Source organism: Eublepharis macularius, chromosome 7, assembly GCF_028583425.1.
Source record: "Eublepharis macularius isolate TG4126 chromosome 7, MPM_Emac_v1.0, whole genome shotgun sequence".
NCBI classification, from domain to species: domain Eukaryota; kingdom Metazoa; phylum Chordata; class Lepidosauria; order Squamata; family Eublepharidae; genus Eublepharis; species Eublepharis macularius.
The window spans coordinates 96,339,751-96,357,637 of record NC_072796.1 but is presented as its reverse complement, the minus strand read 5'-3'; the positions used below and the strand labels follow the sequence as shown (position 1 = coordinate 96,357,637).

The following is a 17,887-nucleotide window of genomic DNA, read 5'->3' as shown; positions in this document are numbered from 1 at the left end:
AGAAATGGACAGAGGTGGTTTGCCATTGCCTGCCTTTGCATAGCAACCCTGGACTTTCTTGGTGGTCTCCCATCCAAGTACTAACCAGGTCCTACTCTAACCAAGGGCTTAGCTTCTGATGAAATAAGGCTAATCTGCGCCATTCGGGTCAGAGTTCATATGTCAGAGGTCAATGTTTACTGCTTAATATTTTGTGAGTTTAAAAAAATACAGGAAGAAAAAAGTGCTACTAAGATTGCACATAGTTATGTAAATACTAGTTACAGTGTTATGATGTAAGTGCCACATTTTCCCAAATTCACTTACTGGCTGCTTCCACAAAAAGAGCAAGTTCTCTCTCTTTTTTTTAAATAAACTTTTATTGGTGAGTGGAAACAAAAGAAAATTTCCCAAATTTAACACATATAATCCCATTTTTCCCCCTTACTCTGTCCCCCACCCTTTTCCTCCCCCCTCCCTATTGACTTCCAACAGCTTTCCAACCCTTAACCCTTCTTATTACTTAAATCTATTTCATTTATATTTTCCTACCAACTTTGAATCATAATATCTCTTACTCTAAGCACATTCTTATTCTTTTACATAAACGCTATCAAACATACTATCAATATAGTATATCTCATATCAATATAACATAACAATATAGTATAATATATAGCAGGGATCGCACTATCTCTTACTTTAAACTTATTCTATTTCTTTTCTTTTAGGCATATACTCCATCAAATACATTATCAATATAGTATATATTATAGTAATATATTATATATATATATTGTATGCTATGCCACCAATGTAGCACAGCACACAACACCATATAGCATAACCACATAATATGTTATAATGTAAAGTCTGATCCACTAACCCGTTATTTTGTTATATATCATATATAGTATACCTCTCTCATATATTCAATGTAAAGTTCCCTTAAATATTATATTAGCTTAGATTATAATTACATTCCCCCTAAATGGTAAGATCCCTTCTCTCTTCTCATTGCAACATTGTTTTTTAAAAAAAATTTCAAACTGCCACAGTTCTCCTTTTACATCCCACTTTTTTTTCCAAAAATTGTTTCAATTTCCCCCAATCAACAATATATTGTCCTAGGTCAAGATCTTTGTTTCCTTGTCATTTTGTCCATTTCTGCCATGTACAGCAATTTGTAAATCCAGTCTTCTACAGTTGGTATTTCTTGCTTCTTCCATTTCTGCGCAGACAAAAGTCTTGCCGCTGCTGTCATATAAAATAACAATGTTCTATGCTGCATTGGAACTGTCTCCATTCCCAAGTTCAGTAGCAACAATTCTGGGTTCTTGTTTACTTGTATCTGTAAAATCTCATTATTGCTAAAAAGAGCAAGTTCTCTCATAAGCTGCTAGAGGAATGTGGCCAAAGGATTTAAGAGTTCTCTATGTCCACAGTATATATGAACTGTAATTACCTACTGTTGTATATGGTTTCTCATAATTATGAGAGGATTTTGAGGGAGCAAAGAACACCTAAAACCATGTTAAACCTTGCCTCAAAAAGCATTTCACGAACACTACAAAAGAATATTGGGGGGGGGGTTAATTCTGGGTCTTCATAACTAATATGTGTTATCCCCATATTTTCTCCTGTATAAAGCACAATTTGGGGGGTATTGAATACTGTGTTGTTGCCTAGAATTAGCATTCTGGTAGGGGTGGTGGTGGTGGTGACTGAGAGTGACTTTCAGTTGGTGACTGCTATAATGCAGTTCTTTGTTAATATCCCTTCTTGAGAGCAGGTGTCAAGTGTGACAGCATTCTACAAAGCCTCCTCCAGAATATGTCTCTAACAAAGGCTTTAAGAATTGTAACCTTGCTCTCTGTTAGTGAAATACTATGTCACAGTTACAGGGTTCAATTCTTCCCTGGACAATTGTGATCGTCTCTTTGTTGCGTGTGTGAGTGGTGGCTGAACGTATATAAAACACGTTTTACATGGCCTAGTCGGGAGACATGTGAACTTGCACTGCGGGTGTTGATAGAGAGGATCCAGCGACTAGGGCGGGGGAGGAATGTAAGTTGTTTAGAGCGACTTTTATTGGTTGGCGAGCATCTGCTAAAATTAACAACATGTAGGTTAATGCTGTAAAGGGACACACAGAGAATGTGGGCTCATTTTGCTAAATCTCCTGAAACGTTCAGCCACCCATTCAAATTGCAGACCGTCTAGCAAGAGCGATAATACGTACAACGCATACGCACATAAATACCTTACGTTGCAGCAACCGTTCGTCTACAGAAACTGCCACCTCCCTCCTTTCCTCCCACCTCTTCCCTGCAGCCGCATTGGCAGCTTGCCGTCCTATCGGTGTAAAAAGGAGCTCACGACTCAAAACGGACGCACTCTTCTGTGTATGTGTTACTCTAGCCTTTGGTCTCTATGGTAACCCGGCGAAGTCTACTGGGCAAAACGTCCGCGCGAGCGCTCCCTGATTGGTCTAAAGCAGGGCGTGAAGCACCGGCAGCCGAGGCGCGCATTTATTTACTAGACGCGCAGGTTGGCGCTGCCCGCTTCCCCGCAGCCGTCGGAAGGGGTCTGGGAGATGGGAAGCGCGGAGTCGCGGTTTCGAGCGGAGGCTGCTGAGGCGGCAGCGGAGGGGGGCGGAGCGGTGGCCTGGGCCGCTTCCTCCTCCTCCTCCTCCTGGGCAGAGAGCGCGAGCGGGGCTGTGGTGGGGCTGGCTGCTCTCCGCCGTGCCCGCCATGGGGATCCGCAAGAAGAGCAACAAGAACCCGCCCGTGCTGAGCCATGAGTTCGTTGTGCAGAACCACGCGGACATCGTTTCCTGCATGGCCATGGTCTTCCTGCTGGGGCTCATGTTCGAGGTGAGGCGCTCCCGCTGGGGCCGCAACCAGGCTGGGGCTGGGGGTCAGACAGAAGGGGGCTCTCGGCTACGTGTCCCTTCCTAGCCTCCCTCGTGAGGCACACTAGAGCAGGGCGCGGACGAGTCACCGCAAGAGAGCCTTTTCTCACGCCCCCTTTCCTCGCCTAGGTTAGTGCGAGTGGAGGGCGGCTCCGTGTGGGTGAGGGGGGATGTTCTTTTAACGGCAGCGCCCTGCAGGGGGAAGGCTTGGGGGGCCGGGGCTGGCCAGAGGGGCCTGACTCTCCCCGTACCCCCGGCCCGCTGGCGACTTGCTGGGCCTTTTGGAGCCATCCCTCGTGACGGAGCCTGTTTCTCGGAGGTAGCCGTGCTGGCAGATCGGCTGAGTGGCCGGTGCGGTGCTTTGTCTCTTGTCCAGCATGGCTGGGGGACCCGAAGCCCCTCTGAAGAGCGGGGCAGGCTGCAACGGCGGCTCTGCTTTCCTCCCCGGAGTTTTCTTGTTCAGCTGCCTTCCCCAGTGACCGAGGCTGGAACGTGAGAAGGGGGCGGTCGGGCACAGGCGTGGCGCCCTGAACCTGGCCGAGGGGGCTCCGCCGCGCCCGCCACCCCGTCACTTCTCGTGCGCGGCTGCCTGCCTGCCCGCCGAGCAATTCCTGGGCTCCGGAGGGTTACGTGGCACTCGGAGCGCAAGCACGGCGGGAGAGGGGGAGGGCGAGCAGTTGGGCTTGAGGCTTGTGGGGCGGGGAGGGGGAAGCGTGCGGTGGGGGCGGAGGGGCCGGTCTCTGGTTGCCAGAGATGGAGGGGAGGGCTGCCGGGGCCCCTCTCCTCTGTGTGCCACTACAAGCTCCTCCCCTTCCCCCCTCCCTGCCGTTCTAGGGAAGATGAAGTGGAGGGTGACGTGTCCAAGAGAACCTGGACCCTCAGTGGACTGAAGGGCTTCCATATGCTGTAAGCGGCCACTAATTCTTCTCCATCCCCAGATGTGCAACTATGCCTCACCCTCAAAGTGAATATGGGGGCTCCGGATTGCAATCTGGGTTAAAAGGAAAACGCCACCTTTGGACCTGTGAGAAAACAGTTAATGATTTCTCCCATATCTACCAGCTAGGAGCATGTTGTGGATTGGAGGCAAGGAGGGACATGGAAGGCTTCTGTCTTTAAGCTTCACAGGTTTCTTTTCCAAAGCTCCAGAGTGAAAGATTTGGAGACAGAGCTTGAAAGTGTTACTGCAAAAATGCTAACCCTATTTCTTCAGGGAAGTTCTGAGTAGCTGAAAGAATTGATATGCTTAAAAAGGACTTGAGTCCAGATCAGATCTTAAATTCCATTTGAAGGCACTGTAAACTGCACACTAAGGGATTCTCCGTCCTGCAGTCATTTTTTCTTCCCCACCCCCATTTCCTTCATTTTTCTACTGTACACTTTTTGTAGCTCAACAAAGAATGCTTAGACAACAATTAAAATATTGTAATCTTTAATTACAAAGTCTCATTATTGTTTCTCTTCACTGAATTTTGTAGCCAGTGTTATCCACTGTTCTTGGTAATAAGAACTCATGATGACTGTTGGGACAGGGGGAGAGGCAGCAGCAGTTCTCTCTTTCTGTTGGTGCCTTATTGGACTCCACATATACTTTTAAAAGATGTAATTTCAAGGACTGGTTGAAATAACTGGCTTGCATGGTTATCAATAATTAGTATATTCACTGTAATGATTTGATTGCTCTGTTCATGTAAATAAACCACTTGCCTGGTGGTCCAGCTGGAATCTTAAGGAAGATTTTTAGACATGATTCTTTTGGCTACAGATGACGGACATGGGGGTTTAAGGATGGGCTGGTTTCTTTTAAGCGTTGTTAGAATTCTGATCTGGGCAATCACCTGGACTTCTGGACTACTGGGTATTTTACGGAACCACCAAAGCATTGTTGTAACTGCTCCCCATGATCCTGTGTTCAGTATTCTTGCATTCCAGTCAGTTAACCAAATTGGCTCTATCTCAGGTTATAGTCATATGTGGTTCATTCATATAGGCTAAAAAAAAGTATTTCTTTTATCCCTATAGCATACTGCTTCTATGTCGTGGGGCCCTTTCACATTGCCATTTTAACCTGGTTGTTAATCTGTTGCTGCCTCAGCTTCATGTAAAACAATGTAGGGACAGTGGTTTCAAACAGCATTTACATCCATTTATGAATCATGTGAATTGTGAACATTTGAAACAGCACTGCTTTTTGTGGTAGTGCTGCACTACCACAGTAATCTAACTTTAGTGCTATAGTGTCAGTGCGCTAATATAGTAATACCCTGCCATATGTGTGATGCCTATGTTCACAGCTGTAACATTATAGTGAAAATCATTATCCATTCAAAAGGGGTGGGGGAAATGTATTGGAAATGAGCCGGGGGGGGGGGGAAGGCATTTATAAAAAGGCACTTTTTAAAATAAAAATAAAAATTTTATTGTATAACAAATCATCTATGACGATAACAGTTATTATAAACACTTACTTACATAACTTTACAATTTTACAGTCAAGTTTGAAGTTTTGATAAATCTAGTGATTATTCATTGCAATTAAACATAACCAACATTTGTTATTGACTGTAACATTTTAGATTTTAGTTGAATGTTTTTCTTCTCTATATGTTCTAGAAAGGGGAACCATTTTTCAACAAAATTTGTTTCTGCAGGAAAGTGTGTTGCTTTATAAAGGTTGTTATTTATTTTTTCTAAAATAAAGTGATTCTATACTTTTTCAAACCAGTTCTCTAGTGTCAGTGTCTCCTTCAATTTCCAAAGCGTCACAATAGCACTTTTAGCTGCTATAAAGAAAGAGGCAATAAGTTCTCTTCTAATTTTTGGAATGCTTAAATTCTCCCATTGATCTAAGAAAATTGCTTTAGGGTCAAAAGGAAGATCATAGCAGGTAATTGTCTTAATTTCACCTAGTACTACTTTCCAAAACTGATCAATATACTGACTCTCGCACCAACAATGGGCGAATGTGCCTTCTTTTCTGCAGTTTTTCCAACAAAGCGGGGGCGTTGATGAGGAAATCAAAGATAATTTTTTAGGGGTCAAATACCACCTATGAATGATTTTAAATGTCTGTAGTTTTGTTACAACAACCTTTGAATTTAGTATATCAGATTTCCAAATCTTTTCCCAGGATGTGTCTGATTGGTCTATACCACAATCTATAAAAAGGCAGTTTCAAATAATGTAGTGAATCGGAAGTGGGCAGAACAACTGAGAATGGGAGAAAGGTGTTTTCAGAAAAACAGCTTGACCCCACATTACAAATGATGCACAGGCAGCTTTGTGTGGAAAAGTTTTAAAAAATCCATTAGCGACCAGCAGGCACATCAGTTGCGTCTGAAATGACATTTTAAAAATCCACTAGCAACTAGCAGCCAGAATGGTTTACAGAGGTGTGGAAAGTACCTTAGACTGTACGTGTGGTTTTTTTCCTATAGTACTGATTTATTTTGCTTTATTTTGTTTCAGGTTACAGCAAAAGCAGCTGTTGTCTTTGTTACACTTCAATACAATGTTACTATTCCTGCCACAGGTAAAATTCAAATTAGATATTTGGATGTTTGCCTTATGAAGTAGGTCATGTTAATATTGCTAAGATGTCAGGTTGTGCCATAATAGCAGTAGCCATTTCTGTGATTTTTTTGCACCCTCAAATATCTTTCCATGAGATGATGAGCCAAATGCTACATTGGCCCAGCTAGTTAGCTACAATAATTTGTAGACTTTCGTGCATTTTTCCTGCCCTTTCTCCAAGGAGCTCAGGATTGTATACATTGTTTTGTGCTCTTCCATATTATCCAGATGACAATCCTGTAAGGTTGATTAAGCTGAGCGGGTGTCACTGGCCCAAGGCAGGCTTCATGCCTGAAGCTGGGATTTGACCTGTGATCTCCCATACCCCTTCAAGACCCTTAATTGCTACAAAACATGAAATGTGGGCAAAACATAGTTCATAGTGGCAGTTGGTCAGTAACAAGATGGACTTTGATCCAGATGTGTCCTTTGTGAGCTAAAGATTTGTGTGGGGTCCCTGCAGATTTCATCTTTTGAGTTACTGCTTTCTGCATATTCTCAAGGGTGAGTACCCCAAACTCAGGAGTGGATTTTAGGAGACAAGGGAAGGCTGCAAGAAGTGAGGGTGGAGAAGATCAGTTCCATGAGCTCAGCGCCATTATACCTCACTCACAGTTTGTAGATCCAGACATTCACTTTGTAGCCTGTGGACCATGTAGTAAATATTCGACAGCAAAGTCAATACTCATCTACTTGTAAACTCTGCTGCTCTGAGACCTAAACCAGGTATTGAGTCTGAGGTCTGAGATTTCAGAGGGTTGATTTGTTTTAATATTATAAAGGACTGCAGTGACTGGGTTGAGTTCTGTTTATACCACCAGTGTTGTTTATTGACCAGGAATAAAAAGCATAAATTATTTTTTTTAGTACAAAGTGCTAACAATTTATTTCTTATTCCTCATTCCCAGGTGTAAACTAGACTGAGGGTAAGGTTGAAAAAATCTTTTAATTTTTTTTATTTTTTTAGAAGAACAGCCTATGGAAACAGCCACACTCTATCACTATGGCATCAAAGACCTGGCTACGGTTTTCTTCTACATGCTGGTAGCAATAATTATACATGCTGTTATTCAAGAATATGTGTTAGATGTAAGTATTTTATGTTGCGAACTGTATAAAGTATGTTACTGCCATTGTAAGTGATTGCACGGATGCATTTGTAGACTTAAACTTTAAAAAGAGAACCTGACATGCCAGATAGGTTCTTACCAAACTTTTGTGCATATCAATAACCTACATGATTCTTCCTTTTAGAAAATTAACAAGCGGATGCACTTTTCCAAAACAAAGCACAGCAAATTCAATGAATCTGGACAACTCAGTGCATTTTACCTTTTCTCCAGTGTTTGGGGAACCAGCATTCTTCTGTCTGTGAGTATTTTTGATAATAAAAACTGATTTAAAAGATTTACTCGTCCAGTGTAATTCTGGTTCATGTTGTAACATTTAAATTTGTATCAAAAGTAGTGCAAGGATAACACATTTCTAAAGAGGAATAAATTAAGAAGATGTGAAGCATAACTGATTACATATACTTTCTAGGCTGTATGTGTGAAGTTGGGATAGGGTCAGAATGATTCTTGGGAGTCAAACTTTGTGCAACATCTTTGTCTTTGTGTCACTCTGGGAGCTGGTCTCATTAAACTATAAAGTCTTACAACCTCTCCTTCAGTGTGTTGCTTTAAAAAAAATTTTTTTCTTGTGGTAAATAGTCACAATTTGGTTACGTCATTTGAGAGGAGGGTTTGCTTTTTATAGCTAATAAAAAGTATCAATATTTTCAGGAGAACTATGTATCTGATCCAACCTCACTCTGGAGAGACTACCCACATACATCAATGCCGTAAGTCTTTTTTTTAATTTATCAGATCAAATAAACTGCTTAAAGTTAGTCTGTTGACTCTGTATTAATATACTGGATAAAATATGTTGCTTTGGGTTTCTAAATGTAAGTTTCAGAAATTACGTTTATCTGCATTGGTAGTCTGTAGCAAGCAGTTGCCATTGTACCATCACTCTTGAATCTGTTAATTTCATGAGAGATGTTTCAGATTAGGCTTCAGTGTAACATCTCTTGTGTTAACTCTTCCTTGAAATACTTGTTTGAATTTTAAATCTTTTTGTTGTATTATGCAGGTTTCAAATGAAGTTTTTCTACATTTCACAATTGGCATACTGGTTCCATGCTTTTCCAGAAATGTACTTCCAGAAGACAAAAAAAGTAAGCAGACAAAAAAATTCTCTTTTATTTAGCTGGTAAAGAGGAAGAGGAACTTGGAAACTATTTTTAAAGTAGCTGATTACAAGCAGCCTGTTCACAGATGGCAGTGTTTTAAAGCATGTGGAAGATCTGTGTCCGAAAACTTGAAAATTGTAAATAATAAAACACTTGACAGCCTAAAGATGATAATCATAACACAATACTCAAAACTAGAAGCAGACTATACATCATACTTTTTGAAGAAGATGTCAAATTAAATTGAACACATTAGTTTTAAGGGCATGCCTGTCTTAAAGATCTGTGTACAACAAAACTTGATCGGTTAACCATCTAGTAAATTTCATGGTTCTAAAAATTCCCAAAAGATCTAAGAGAAATTTCACTGTAGTGATTGGACAATATCCAGCAACTGGTAGTTGCACTTGATGTTTCCCTGTTGTGCTATTTTTTTGTAGGAGGACATTCCTCGCCAGCTTGTTTATATTGGGCTTTATCTTTTCCATATCTCCGGAGCTTATTTGTTAAAGTAAGTGACTTAGACAAACTTTGATGCATGTTAACGTGACTGACTTATGCTGTCTTCATTTCCATGTACAAATTGTTGGATACAGATACGATTATTAATAATTGTAATGCTGTTAAAACACAATATGTATTATGTAGTTTTTGAACTCTTAGCCATCTTACATGTCTTCCCTTCCCTATCCTTTAGTAAAAACAAACAAAATACAGTTGAGTTGATGTTCAAAATGAAACAGAATTATGTGGTAAATTTATATACCTAGTTTCATTGTGCTGTATCGAATATCACATTACAGTGGGGATTTTCTAGTACTATTAAAAGCGAACATGGAAATCGAGCTGATATTTAAATACTGGTTTTAGAATATGTCTTGAATTTTATTTAACAAAATTTATATCCTTTCTGCCTTCACATACCACCAAGTCAGCTAACATTAAATTTCCATGGGTACAAAGTGCCGTCAAATCACAGCCAACTTATGACAATTTCATAGAGTTTTCAAAGCAAGAGACTGAGGTAGTTTGCCATTGCTTGGCCTTGTGTAGTGACCCTGGGCTTCTGTGGTGGTCTCCTATCCATATTCTAACCCCAGGTGTCTCCGCTTAGCTTCTGAGATCTTACAAGATTTTATTTATATTTTACTTGTCCTCACCTTTCTCTCCATGTGGGTGTCCAAAGTAGCTTACATCATTCTCCTCTCTATTTTATCTTCACAACAACCGTGTGAGGTGGGTTAGGTTGAGAGGTTGTGACTCGCCCAAGGTCACCCAGCAAGCTTGCATGGCAGCGTGGGGATTTGAAGCTGGGCCTCCTAGATCCTAGTCCAGCACTTTGACCACTAGGTCAGGGCTAAATTTCCATAGTAGGCTTATCATCCTAAACAAATCCCCCCATCTTTGGCAATAGGTGTTTGAGGTTCTAATAGAACAGTGACATATAACTATTATCATAAATTAATATAGCATATTTCATTCTGATCTTGTCGATGTGTGTTTCTCATTGTAGTTACAAGCTGAATAGAACTGTGCCCTGAATGAGTATACCTAATTTCATTTTGATATCTCAGCATCCAGTGAAGTTATTGCAGTATAAAGAAGTGGAATGTACAGAAGAGAAGTGAAAACCAAAGGCAGTTGACTAATTACCAGCTTGCTTTGCTTTTCTTTTTTAACAGTTTAACCCATCTTGGGCTGGTTCTCCTTGTGTTGCATTACTTTGTGGAATTTCTCTTCCACATCTCTAGGCTGTTTTACTTCAGTGATGACAAGTACCAAAAAGGGTAAGTACATGGAATAACTTATCACATAAAAATGTGCCTAGGGTGTCTGGTTTTTGGAAATACCAGTTGCCTGCTCAGGTGGTAATTGTTCAGTTTGATAAAAACTGCATTGTATGTCACTGAATTTTTATTTAAAAACTTAAGGAGTGTTTATATTTAAAAACGAAAGGAGTATCAGTGTAGTAATCAGATGCTGATACTGGATTTGCTTCTTCCTTCTAGATTTTCACTTTGGGCAATTCTATTTGTGTTGGGAAGACTTTTGACCTTGATTCTTTCTGTCCTTACCGTTGGATTTGGCCTTGCTAGAGCAGAGAATCAGACATTGGATGTTAGTACTGGAAACTTCAATGTGCTGCCAATCAGGTAAAACAGAGAAAGGTTTATTGTCGAAGGCTTTCATGGCTGGAGAACGATGGTTGTTGTGGATTTTCACTGTATCCTGAGGAGGTTCTTTTGCATATGGATTGGTGCTTGATATGCTAATCTTCTCTGCAGGGCTATTGTCAGGTATAGAGTATTTTGTTAGCCTGGTGTTTTTCAGGACTGGAAACCATGATCTATTCATTCTTAAAGTCTCTTCTTTCCTGTTGAAATTGTGCTTATGCTTATGAATTTCAATGGCTTCCCTGTGCAATCTGATGAAGTAGTTGGAAGTGTTGTCCAGTATTTTAGTGTCCTGGAATAGGATACTGTGTCCTGTTTGAGTTAGGCTATGTTCAGCCACTGCTGATTTTTCCGGATGGCCAAGCCTGCAGTGTCTTTCATGTAATAGACATTAGTAGACCGCGCAAGACGGATATGTGAACCACACTTTCTCAGCAAGGAAACTAATCATCTAAACCACACACTTCAAGCAAATGGCTACTCCAGAAATGAAATCAGAAGAGCAATTAAACCAAGGATAAATCAAACAACCAAGGAAAAACAGTCTCCCACAGGAAAGGTGTTTTTGCCATATATCAAAGGAATCACTGATCAGATGGGAAAGCTTATGAAAAAGCACAACCTTCAAGCAGTATTCAGACCCACCAAAAAAATACAACAGATGCTACAATCAGCAAAAGACAGTAGAGACCCCCTCACCTCTGCAGGAGTATACTGCATACCCTGCAGCTGTGGACAAGTTTACATCAGGACCACACAGCGTAGCATCCAGACAAGAATAAAAGAACATGAAATGGATGAACAGGATAACTCAGCCCAACCCTACCTTCCTGAGTAGATATAAATTACCTGCCAACTTCTTTTCCACACTGTGACACTGAGAGGTCTCTGTCTTTTGGTGCTACACCTCTGAAGATGCCAGCCACAGCTGCTGGCGAAACGTCAGGAACTACAATGCCAAGACCACGGCTATACAGCCTGGAAAATCCACAACAACCAGAGAAAGGTTTATTGTTTATCGTTGGCTATTGTCCACTGTAGTTAATGTGATATCCATGTTCAAATGCAGTGTACTTCTGCGTTCCTCTTGCTTGGAGAGTCACACTGTTTATATTTCTGGAGAGCCCATAAGCAAGAGCACACAGTTAGGAGGATGCTCGGTTAAATGGATGCTCCCAGATTGAACAAAGTGTATCTCTTACAGTTTTTTTAAAATAGGGAGTCAATCTAAACCTCCTACCCAGCCCAAAACCTGCAGGAGGTGTGATTTTCTTTTTTTCATGAACCAGAGCTGAATCAAACCTAAAATCTCTTGATGGCTTTGAACCTGACCCAAACTCATTTTTTCCTGTTTACAGGTTCTGCTGAACTTCAGTGCAACCAAGAGACTTTAGATTGAGATTCAGTTCTGGTTCACAGGGAAAAAAAACCCTCTGAACCAATTTGTGGGCTAGGGGTCAGGTCACTTGACTTCCTGCTTATAAATAAGCTAGACTTGTTTGAATTGTCCTGCTAGAATAGGACACATGCCCAGACAATGGGGAGGAAGGTAAATTGTTAGTATTTATGCAGGATTTTGCCGTGTTGGGGGTGTATAATGGTAAATTTAGAAAGCTGATTTGGATTAACTATTCAAGTATTAATATTATAGAAGTATTAAATGTGCAGTTTGCACATTTGACCTTGTATACTATAAAACAAATCTCGTTTCAGTGGGTTGCAGTAGGTGGAATGAGTTAGGAAAGTTCTATTCCACAAGCTTTCCTCCCCTTGTGTTAATTTGGATGGGACTTTTGTGTCCTTTAAAATATCTGTCTATTTGTCTTCCAGGCAGTTCCAATCTTTCAAAACACTCCAGACATTCTGAAAGCGTCCAGTCTTGCTTTCAGATTGTGAGTTTCTGTTGATTGTACGATCTACAGAAACTCAATCAGAAAGCAGTACCCTTTGATTGTGTTTCTATTTTCTGGAAGAATGCTGTTATATGCAGCACAGATTATGATCTGCTATCTGTCTAGCCTTATGGTGTGTGCCACTGTGGTGTAGTGAAGAATATTTTGTGTTCATTTATTTGTACCACAGTACAAAATGTACAGTGATAAGTAGCCCTCAGAGTATCAATAAATGTCAAACTGCTGGTTAGAGGATGAGATGTTATCCTCTGTCATAACAGCATAGTTTGGGAGTTGCCTATGAAAGGAAGAACTCCCCATTATGGTGAGTTCAGAACATGCTTTTTGTGTTCTGCATTTCTATGCTATTACTGCCTAATGTTAGGATACTGTAGCTTTGCTCTGCTACTGTTAAGCCTGTCTTGACTTGTGCAGTGATAAAACCTTTAAAATGGTCTTTCAGGAAACATCTCTGCAGTGGGAACAGGTTTCCTGAGCCATGCTATCTCTAGATTTAGATACTTTTCAGGAATCCTAATAGTTTCTCTTCATTTGTAGAATCAGCGTGTTGGCCTCTATCTGTTTAACTCAGGCCTTTATGATGTGGAAGTTCATTAATTTTCAGCTAAGAAGGTGGAGAGAACATTCCTCCCCTCCCCAACCAGTAAAAAAGAAGTTTGTGGCAACTAAAGGCAAGCCATCCAAAAAAGAAAGAGGTTTGTGCTTCAATAGTTTATTCTTCATTTTTGGAAGAGGGAAGGGGATTTGGGGTAATGTAAAATTGTGATACCTTTAGTTGTATGAATTATCCTGCTGTGAACTTCCCTGAATTGCAAAAAGGTGCTTTTATTTGGTTATGTGGTAAGATACTGGTTAAACGCATAGGAAGAAGCATTAGCATCTCTATAAAGTGGTGGCATCAGATGTGTAAGTTGATAGTTAGCTGCCAAAAGCCAGGTTTATAGACTAAAGTGTTCTATTGTAACATAAATGTTTTAGCAGTTTTGAGATACTGGCATTACATGAGCTTTAATAATTTTTATATGTACCTTTTATTTAAATGTTAGAATAAACAAGCATACTGTTAGGGATAAGATGCTAGCCTATAGGGGCTTTTGTTGTTGCTGTTATACCCTCTGTTTCTTCTGCAAAATGCAACAGGTTCACAAAAGCAATGAGCCTACAAAACACTAGCAGTTTGCTTGCAGATATAGTGGCATAACTTTTAAAGCAGTGTAGAGAAAATAATTGCCAGTTCTGGAAGGAGTTTTTCATTGTTGATTCTCTTTCACTGATTCTGGCAGATCAAAGACCCAACAAAAACATTTTGACCAACATTATATTTTATTTATAACAAAACCATGTATGGCTGACTGGTGAACATCAGTATCTCTTGTTTTGGGTATTACTCCTTTTTACAGAACATGTACCAGTAATGAGTGGTCCCTAAGGATTTAAAAGCCTCTTCTGTGCTGTGACCATAAAGTGATCTTTCTGTGGTCCTCTAACCTCATGCAACAGTGGCTTCCAAGTATGCAGAGTACAGATGTAAAGACTGTTTAATAAAGCAACTGTTTAAACAATAAAAAGACTAGGTTAACAGGGGGAATACTATGGCATGACAACGAAGAAAGCTGACAGGGTCACATCATGCAAAAGACAAGATTCACTAGAAAAGACTACAATGCTAGAAAAGGAGGAAGACCAAACCTGAGAAGGCTTGACTTAATAAAGGAACCACGGCTTTTAGTTTGCAGGACTTGAGCGAGACTGTCAATTATAGGGTGTTTTGGAGGGCATCCATTCATAGGATTGCCGTAAATCAGAAGCGATTTGGTGACTCATAGCACATGCTACTGTTCCTTCCTATTCAGCAGACAGCTAGCTCCATGGAGGAGGAAGTTTCCATCCCCTTCTACACAGATCCTAGATTACTTTGCTGCCTAACAGTAGCCAGCAAAACAGTGAGCTGGGCTCATTGGAGGGTGAGCATCTACTCCCCATGCTGCAAGCGGGGGTGGAGTGTTTTACTTGTGATCTTTATTCTGAATGTTGACTTTTTAATTGACGTTTCTAAAAGTATTTCTTAAAGAAAGAATAATAAGCCTTCTTGCTCTCTAGGTCTGATATTTGGGAGAAAAAAAGCTGACCATTTGTGTGTTTTCTTTTTTGTAGAAAATGGAATAAATGGAACGTTAACCTCAAATGGTGCAGACTCGCCTCGTAGCAGGAAAGAAAAATCCTCTTAAAACAGGACTTTATTAAGTTAATTGACTAATATCCCCAAAGAGAACTGCTTTTTACAAGTTGGAAAGTCCTTCAGCACCTGAGTTCTTACTGTTGACAAATAAAAATTAATTTTTTATTATGGCTACCATAATGGTTTTTGTGCAACTTTTAAAAACATTTTAACTGAAAAAGGGGCCGCATTACTTTTGCTATCTTAAAAAAAATGTTTTTGAGTATTAATCAAAATTCACTTGCCAAAAAACAGTAAGTCTCTCATTCCTTCCAGCTTTACAATTGTGATGTAGCCTATTCCAAAACTGTTTTGAAGTTTGTTTGAGAATTTGACATTTAAAGTAATACCATATCTGTTTTTAGATATTTTCTAATGCTTCAGTGTATATTATGATTTTACAGTTCAGAACAGAATTTGTAAAGCACCAAAATAATCATTACTTTGTAAGTAATATCTACAGCGGTTCAAGAAATTCCTTTATTAAAACACAGTTAAGACTGACTGAAATGTTCCTCTGTGTGTGTGTGAGAGAGAGAAAGAGAGAGATCAAAGTTTTTGTGGTATAGGGCATCCTACCATGAGAACCAGTTTATATCTTAAAAAACATACTGAGTTGCTCCTACAGCCGTTTTTAATTTGGCATGGTAACTTCTTCTTGTCCTTTTTGGTTTTCTTCCACCTGATTTTTCTGGCTCTCGGCTATCTTGATGTAGCCAGTGAGAGCTGGATTCCTTGAACCATGATGTCTTTAGAACAGCATACAATTAGCAGCAGCACATAAAACACCCAAGTGTGTATTGCAAGCCCTGGCTGAATGGCCCAGGCTAGCCCTCTCTCACCAGATCACAAAAGCCAAGTATGGTTGGCTCTGGTCAGTATTTGGATGGGAGGACCACCAAGGAAGGCCAGGGTTGCTATGAAGAGGCAGGCAATTGGCAAACTACCTCTGAATGTCCTTGATTTTGAAACCCCTACAGAGTTGCCATGAGTCAGCTGTGACTTGATGGTGCTTTCTAGCGCCATATATTAAAAGAGGTAGTTGTGAAAAGTTGATGGTACTAAAAATACAGTGCTGCTTGATAAAGATCCCCCAGTGCAAGCAGAGTTTAGACTGCTGTTACAGCCGCTGGGGGGAAGCATACTTTTTCATGTCTACTGCCATCCATCTCTTTCCCAGTCCAATGACAGGAAGCATTGCCTGGGATTTATCTCTAAATATTGGTATTTCTGTGGTGGATAGCGATTTGTCTTGACTACAAAAAGCATCTGACTACAAGATGCATAAAGAGAATGGTTTGAAAACAATAATTTAGAATAACTGATTGTGAATTGTATATTGTTTTTTCATCATCAAAATATCAGTGGGATAAACCTCAGTAAGAATATCATTTGAGGATTATCTTGCTTTAATTACACTATATGTGAATATGTACCAGGTAGAATTCTTAACAGATAGAAGCTGTTAGAGCACCAAATAATCAGTACTGAGGAATAACAAATGGCTTGGCCTGACTATATCCTTCCAGTAAATTTTAGCAAGTGCCAGATAATTGCTTCAGAGTGGAGGCTGAGTGTAGTCCTTCCACAGGATGTTGCCATGTATAGGAGGGAAGCGTTCTCTGAAGGGCCACTACAGTTCCCCAGCTTAGCTAATTTACTTTATTCACACAGATAGCACTTAAGTGGAGCAGGAACAAGTAATGGTACTATAATGGGGGTTTCATAGCAAGCCTTGATCATCTGACCCAGATCTCTGGGTATTGCTGTGTTAGGGAGAAGAGCAGCTCAGAGCAGTTTTCACCTCTGATCTTTGAGAAGGGAACAAGGCCCAGCCTTTTCCACATGTCCTTTACTTGGTTTTAAAAGTGATATAACAATAAGAGTCAGAGCATTTAATAGCACCCACCGCCATACAGTCGAAACAAGATCTTTCTTATATATAAAATTAAAAGTAAGACATTCTTCTTAGGGATATAGTGTCTTGTATGGTCTATTTGTGCAGGAAGATCCAGCATCAGGCATGCCAAAGGAGCCACACAGACCATGTAAGGGATTAGAATGTGAATGACTTACAAAATTACTATTCTTTTCTCACCTTCCCCTGGCAATAGATTTGGTAAATTAATGTTCTGTCCCTATGAAGTGACTGCCACTGCCACTCCCTTTCTTGAGCATACATTCCAAACACTCAGTGAACCCAGTATATTCAGGCTTCTCACAGCCGCCTTGTCTGCATCCTTTGGCACTAGTATGTTCATATCTGAAGGCCCTTAAGACAATAATTTATGGCACTCTGGACTAGGAGTGTGGTGTTTGAATGTTTTCCTAGCTGGAACAACTGGATTACTTTGTTCAGTTGTGTTTCATGCAAAGCTTTTATTAATTTTAGCTTTTTTTCAGCCTAAAGCAGAGATCTATAAAATTCAAACCTGGCGAAATGGTTCCAATAAAATATAATGGCAAAGGTATACATTTTATTTCTACAAATGAGATCGTGCCTGATTAAATTTCTGGAAGGATTTTTTCAAGATGTATTGGGAATAACAAGAGTGTGTACATTTCTAATAAATTCTTAATAAAACAATGACATTGTGTCTCCTTTATGTTTTGCCTAAGAATGGATAGCTCTAATATGATCACCAAGAACATAGCAGTTTAATGGAAGGGAGAGTGGGCTTGTAAAAGGCAAATGAAACTTTAAACCACTTTGTTACTATCTTACAATTTGTAACCCATATTCTGTTCAGATAGTAAGTACCTGTTTGAGAAGATACTAGAACTGGAATTAACAACTGCAACTTCCTTTTGAATGTTCATCTGATTAGTAGTGCCCCAAGTGTCTTGCTTCTGTGGGAAGACTTCTTTAAAAAAAATAGT

At 40.1% G+C, this 17,887-nt stretch overlaps 1 protein-coding gene across 1 annotated transcript; it reads left to right on the top strand.

The window, feature by feature from the left end:
• The first annotated feature begins 2,505 nt into the window (after positions 1-2,505).
• On the top strand, positions 2,506-17,594 carry TRAM1 (translocation associated membrane protein 1). Its single transcript, XM_054984767.1, has 11 exons — positions 2,506-2,855; positions 6,362-6,425; positions 7,434-7,555; positions 7,721-7,837; positions 8,251-8,309; positions 8,603-8,687; positions 9,143-9,213; positions 10,385-10,489; positions 10,712-10,855; positions 13,327-13,484; positions 14,944-17,594. The coding sequence occupies exons 1-11, from the start codon at positions 2,733-2,735 to the stop codon at positions 15,015-15,017; spliced, it is 1,122 nt and encodes a 373-aa protein (XP_054840742.1). The 5' UTR covers positions 2,506-2,732; the 3' UTR covers positions 15,018-17,594.
• The last annotated feature ends 293 nt before the right edge of the window (positions 17,595-17,887 follow it).

Bases quoted from the DNA above. Each gene is read 5' to 3' on its own strand.
- TRAM1 (XM_054984767.1), top strand. From the start codon at position 2,733: ATGGGGATCCGCAAGAAGAGCAACAAGAACCCGCCCGTGCTGAGCCAT. The intron at 6,426-7,433 runs GTAAAATTCAAA...TTATTTTTTTAG, and splicing joins TGTTACTATTCCTGCCACAG to AAGAACAGCCTATGGAAACA. The intron at 7,556-7,720 runs GTAAGTATTTTA...TCTTCCTTTTAG, and splicing joins TTCAAGAATATGTGTTAGAT to AAAATTAACAAGCGGATGCA.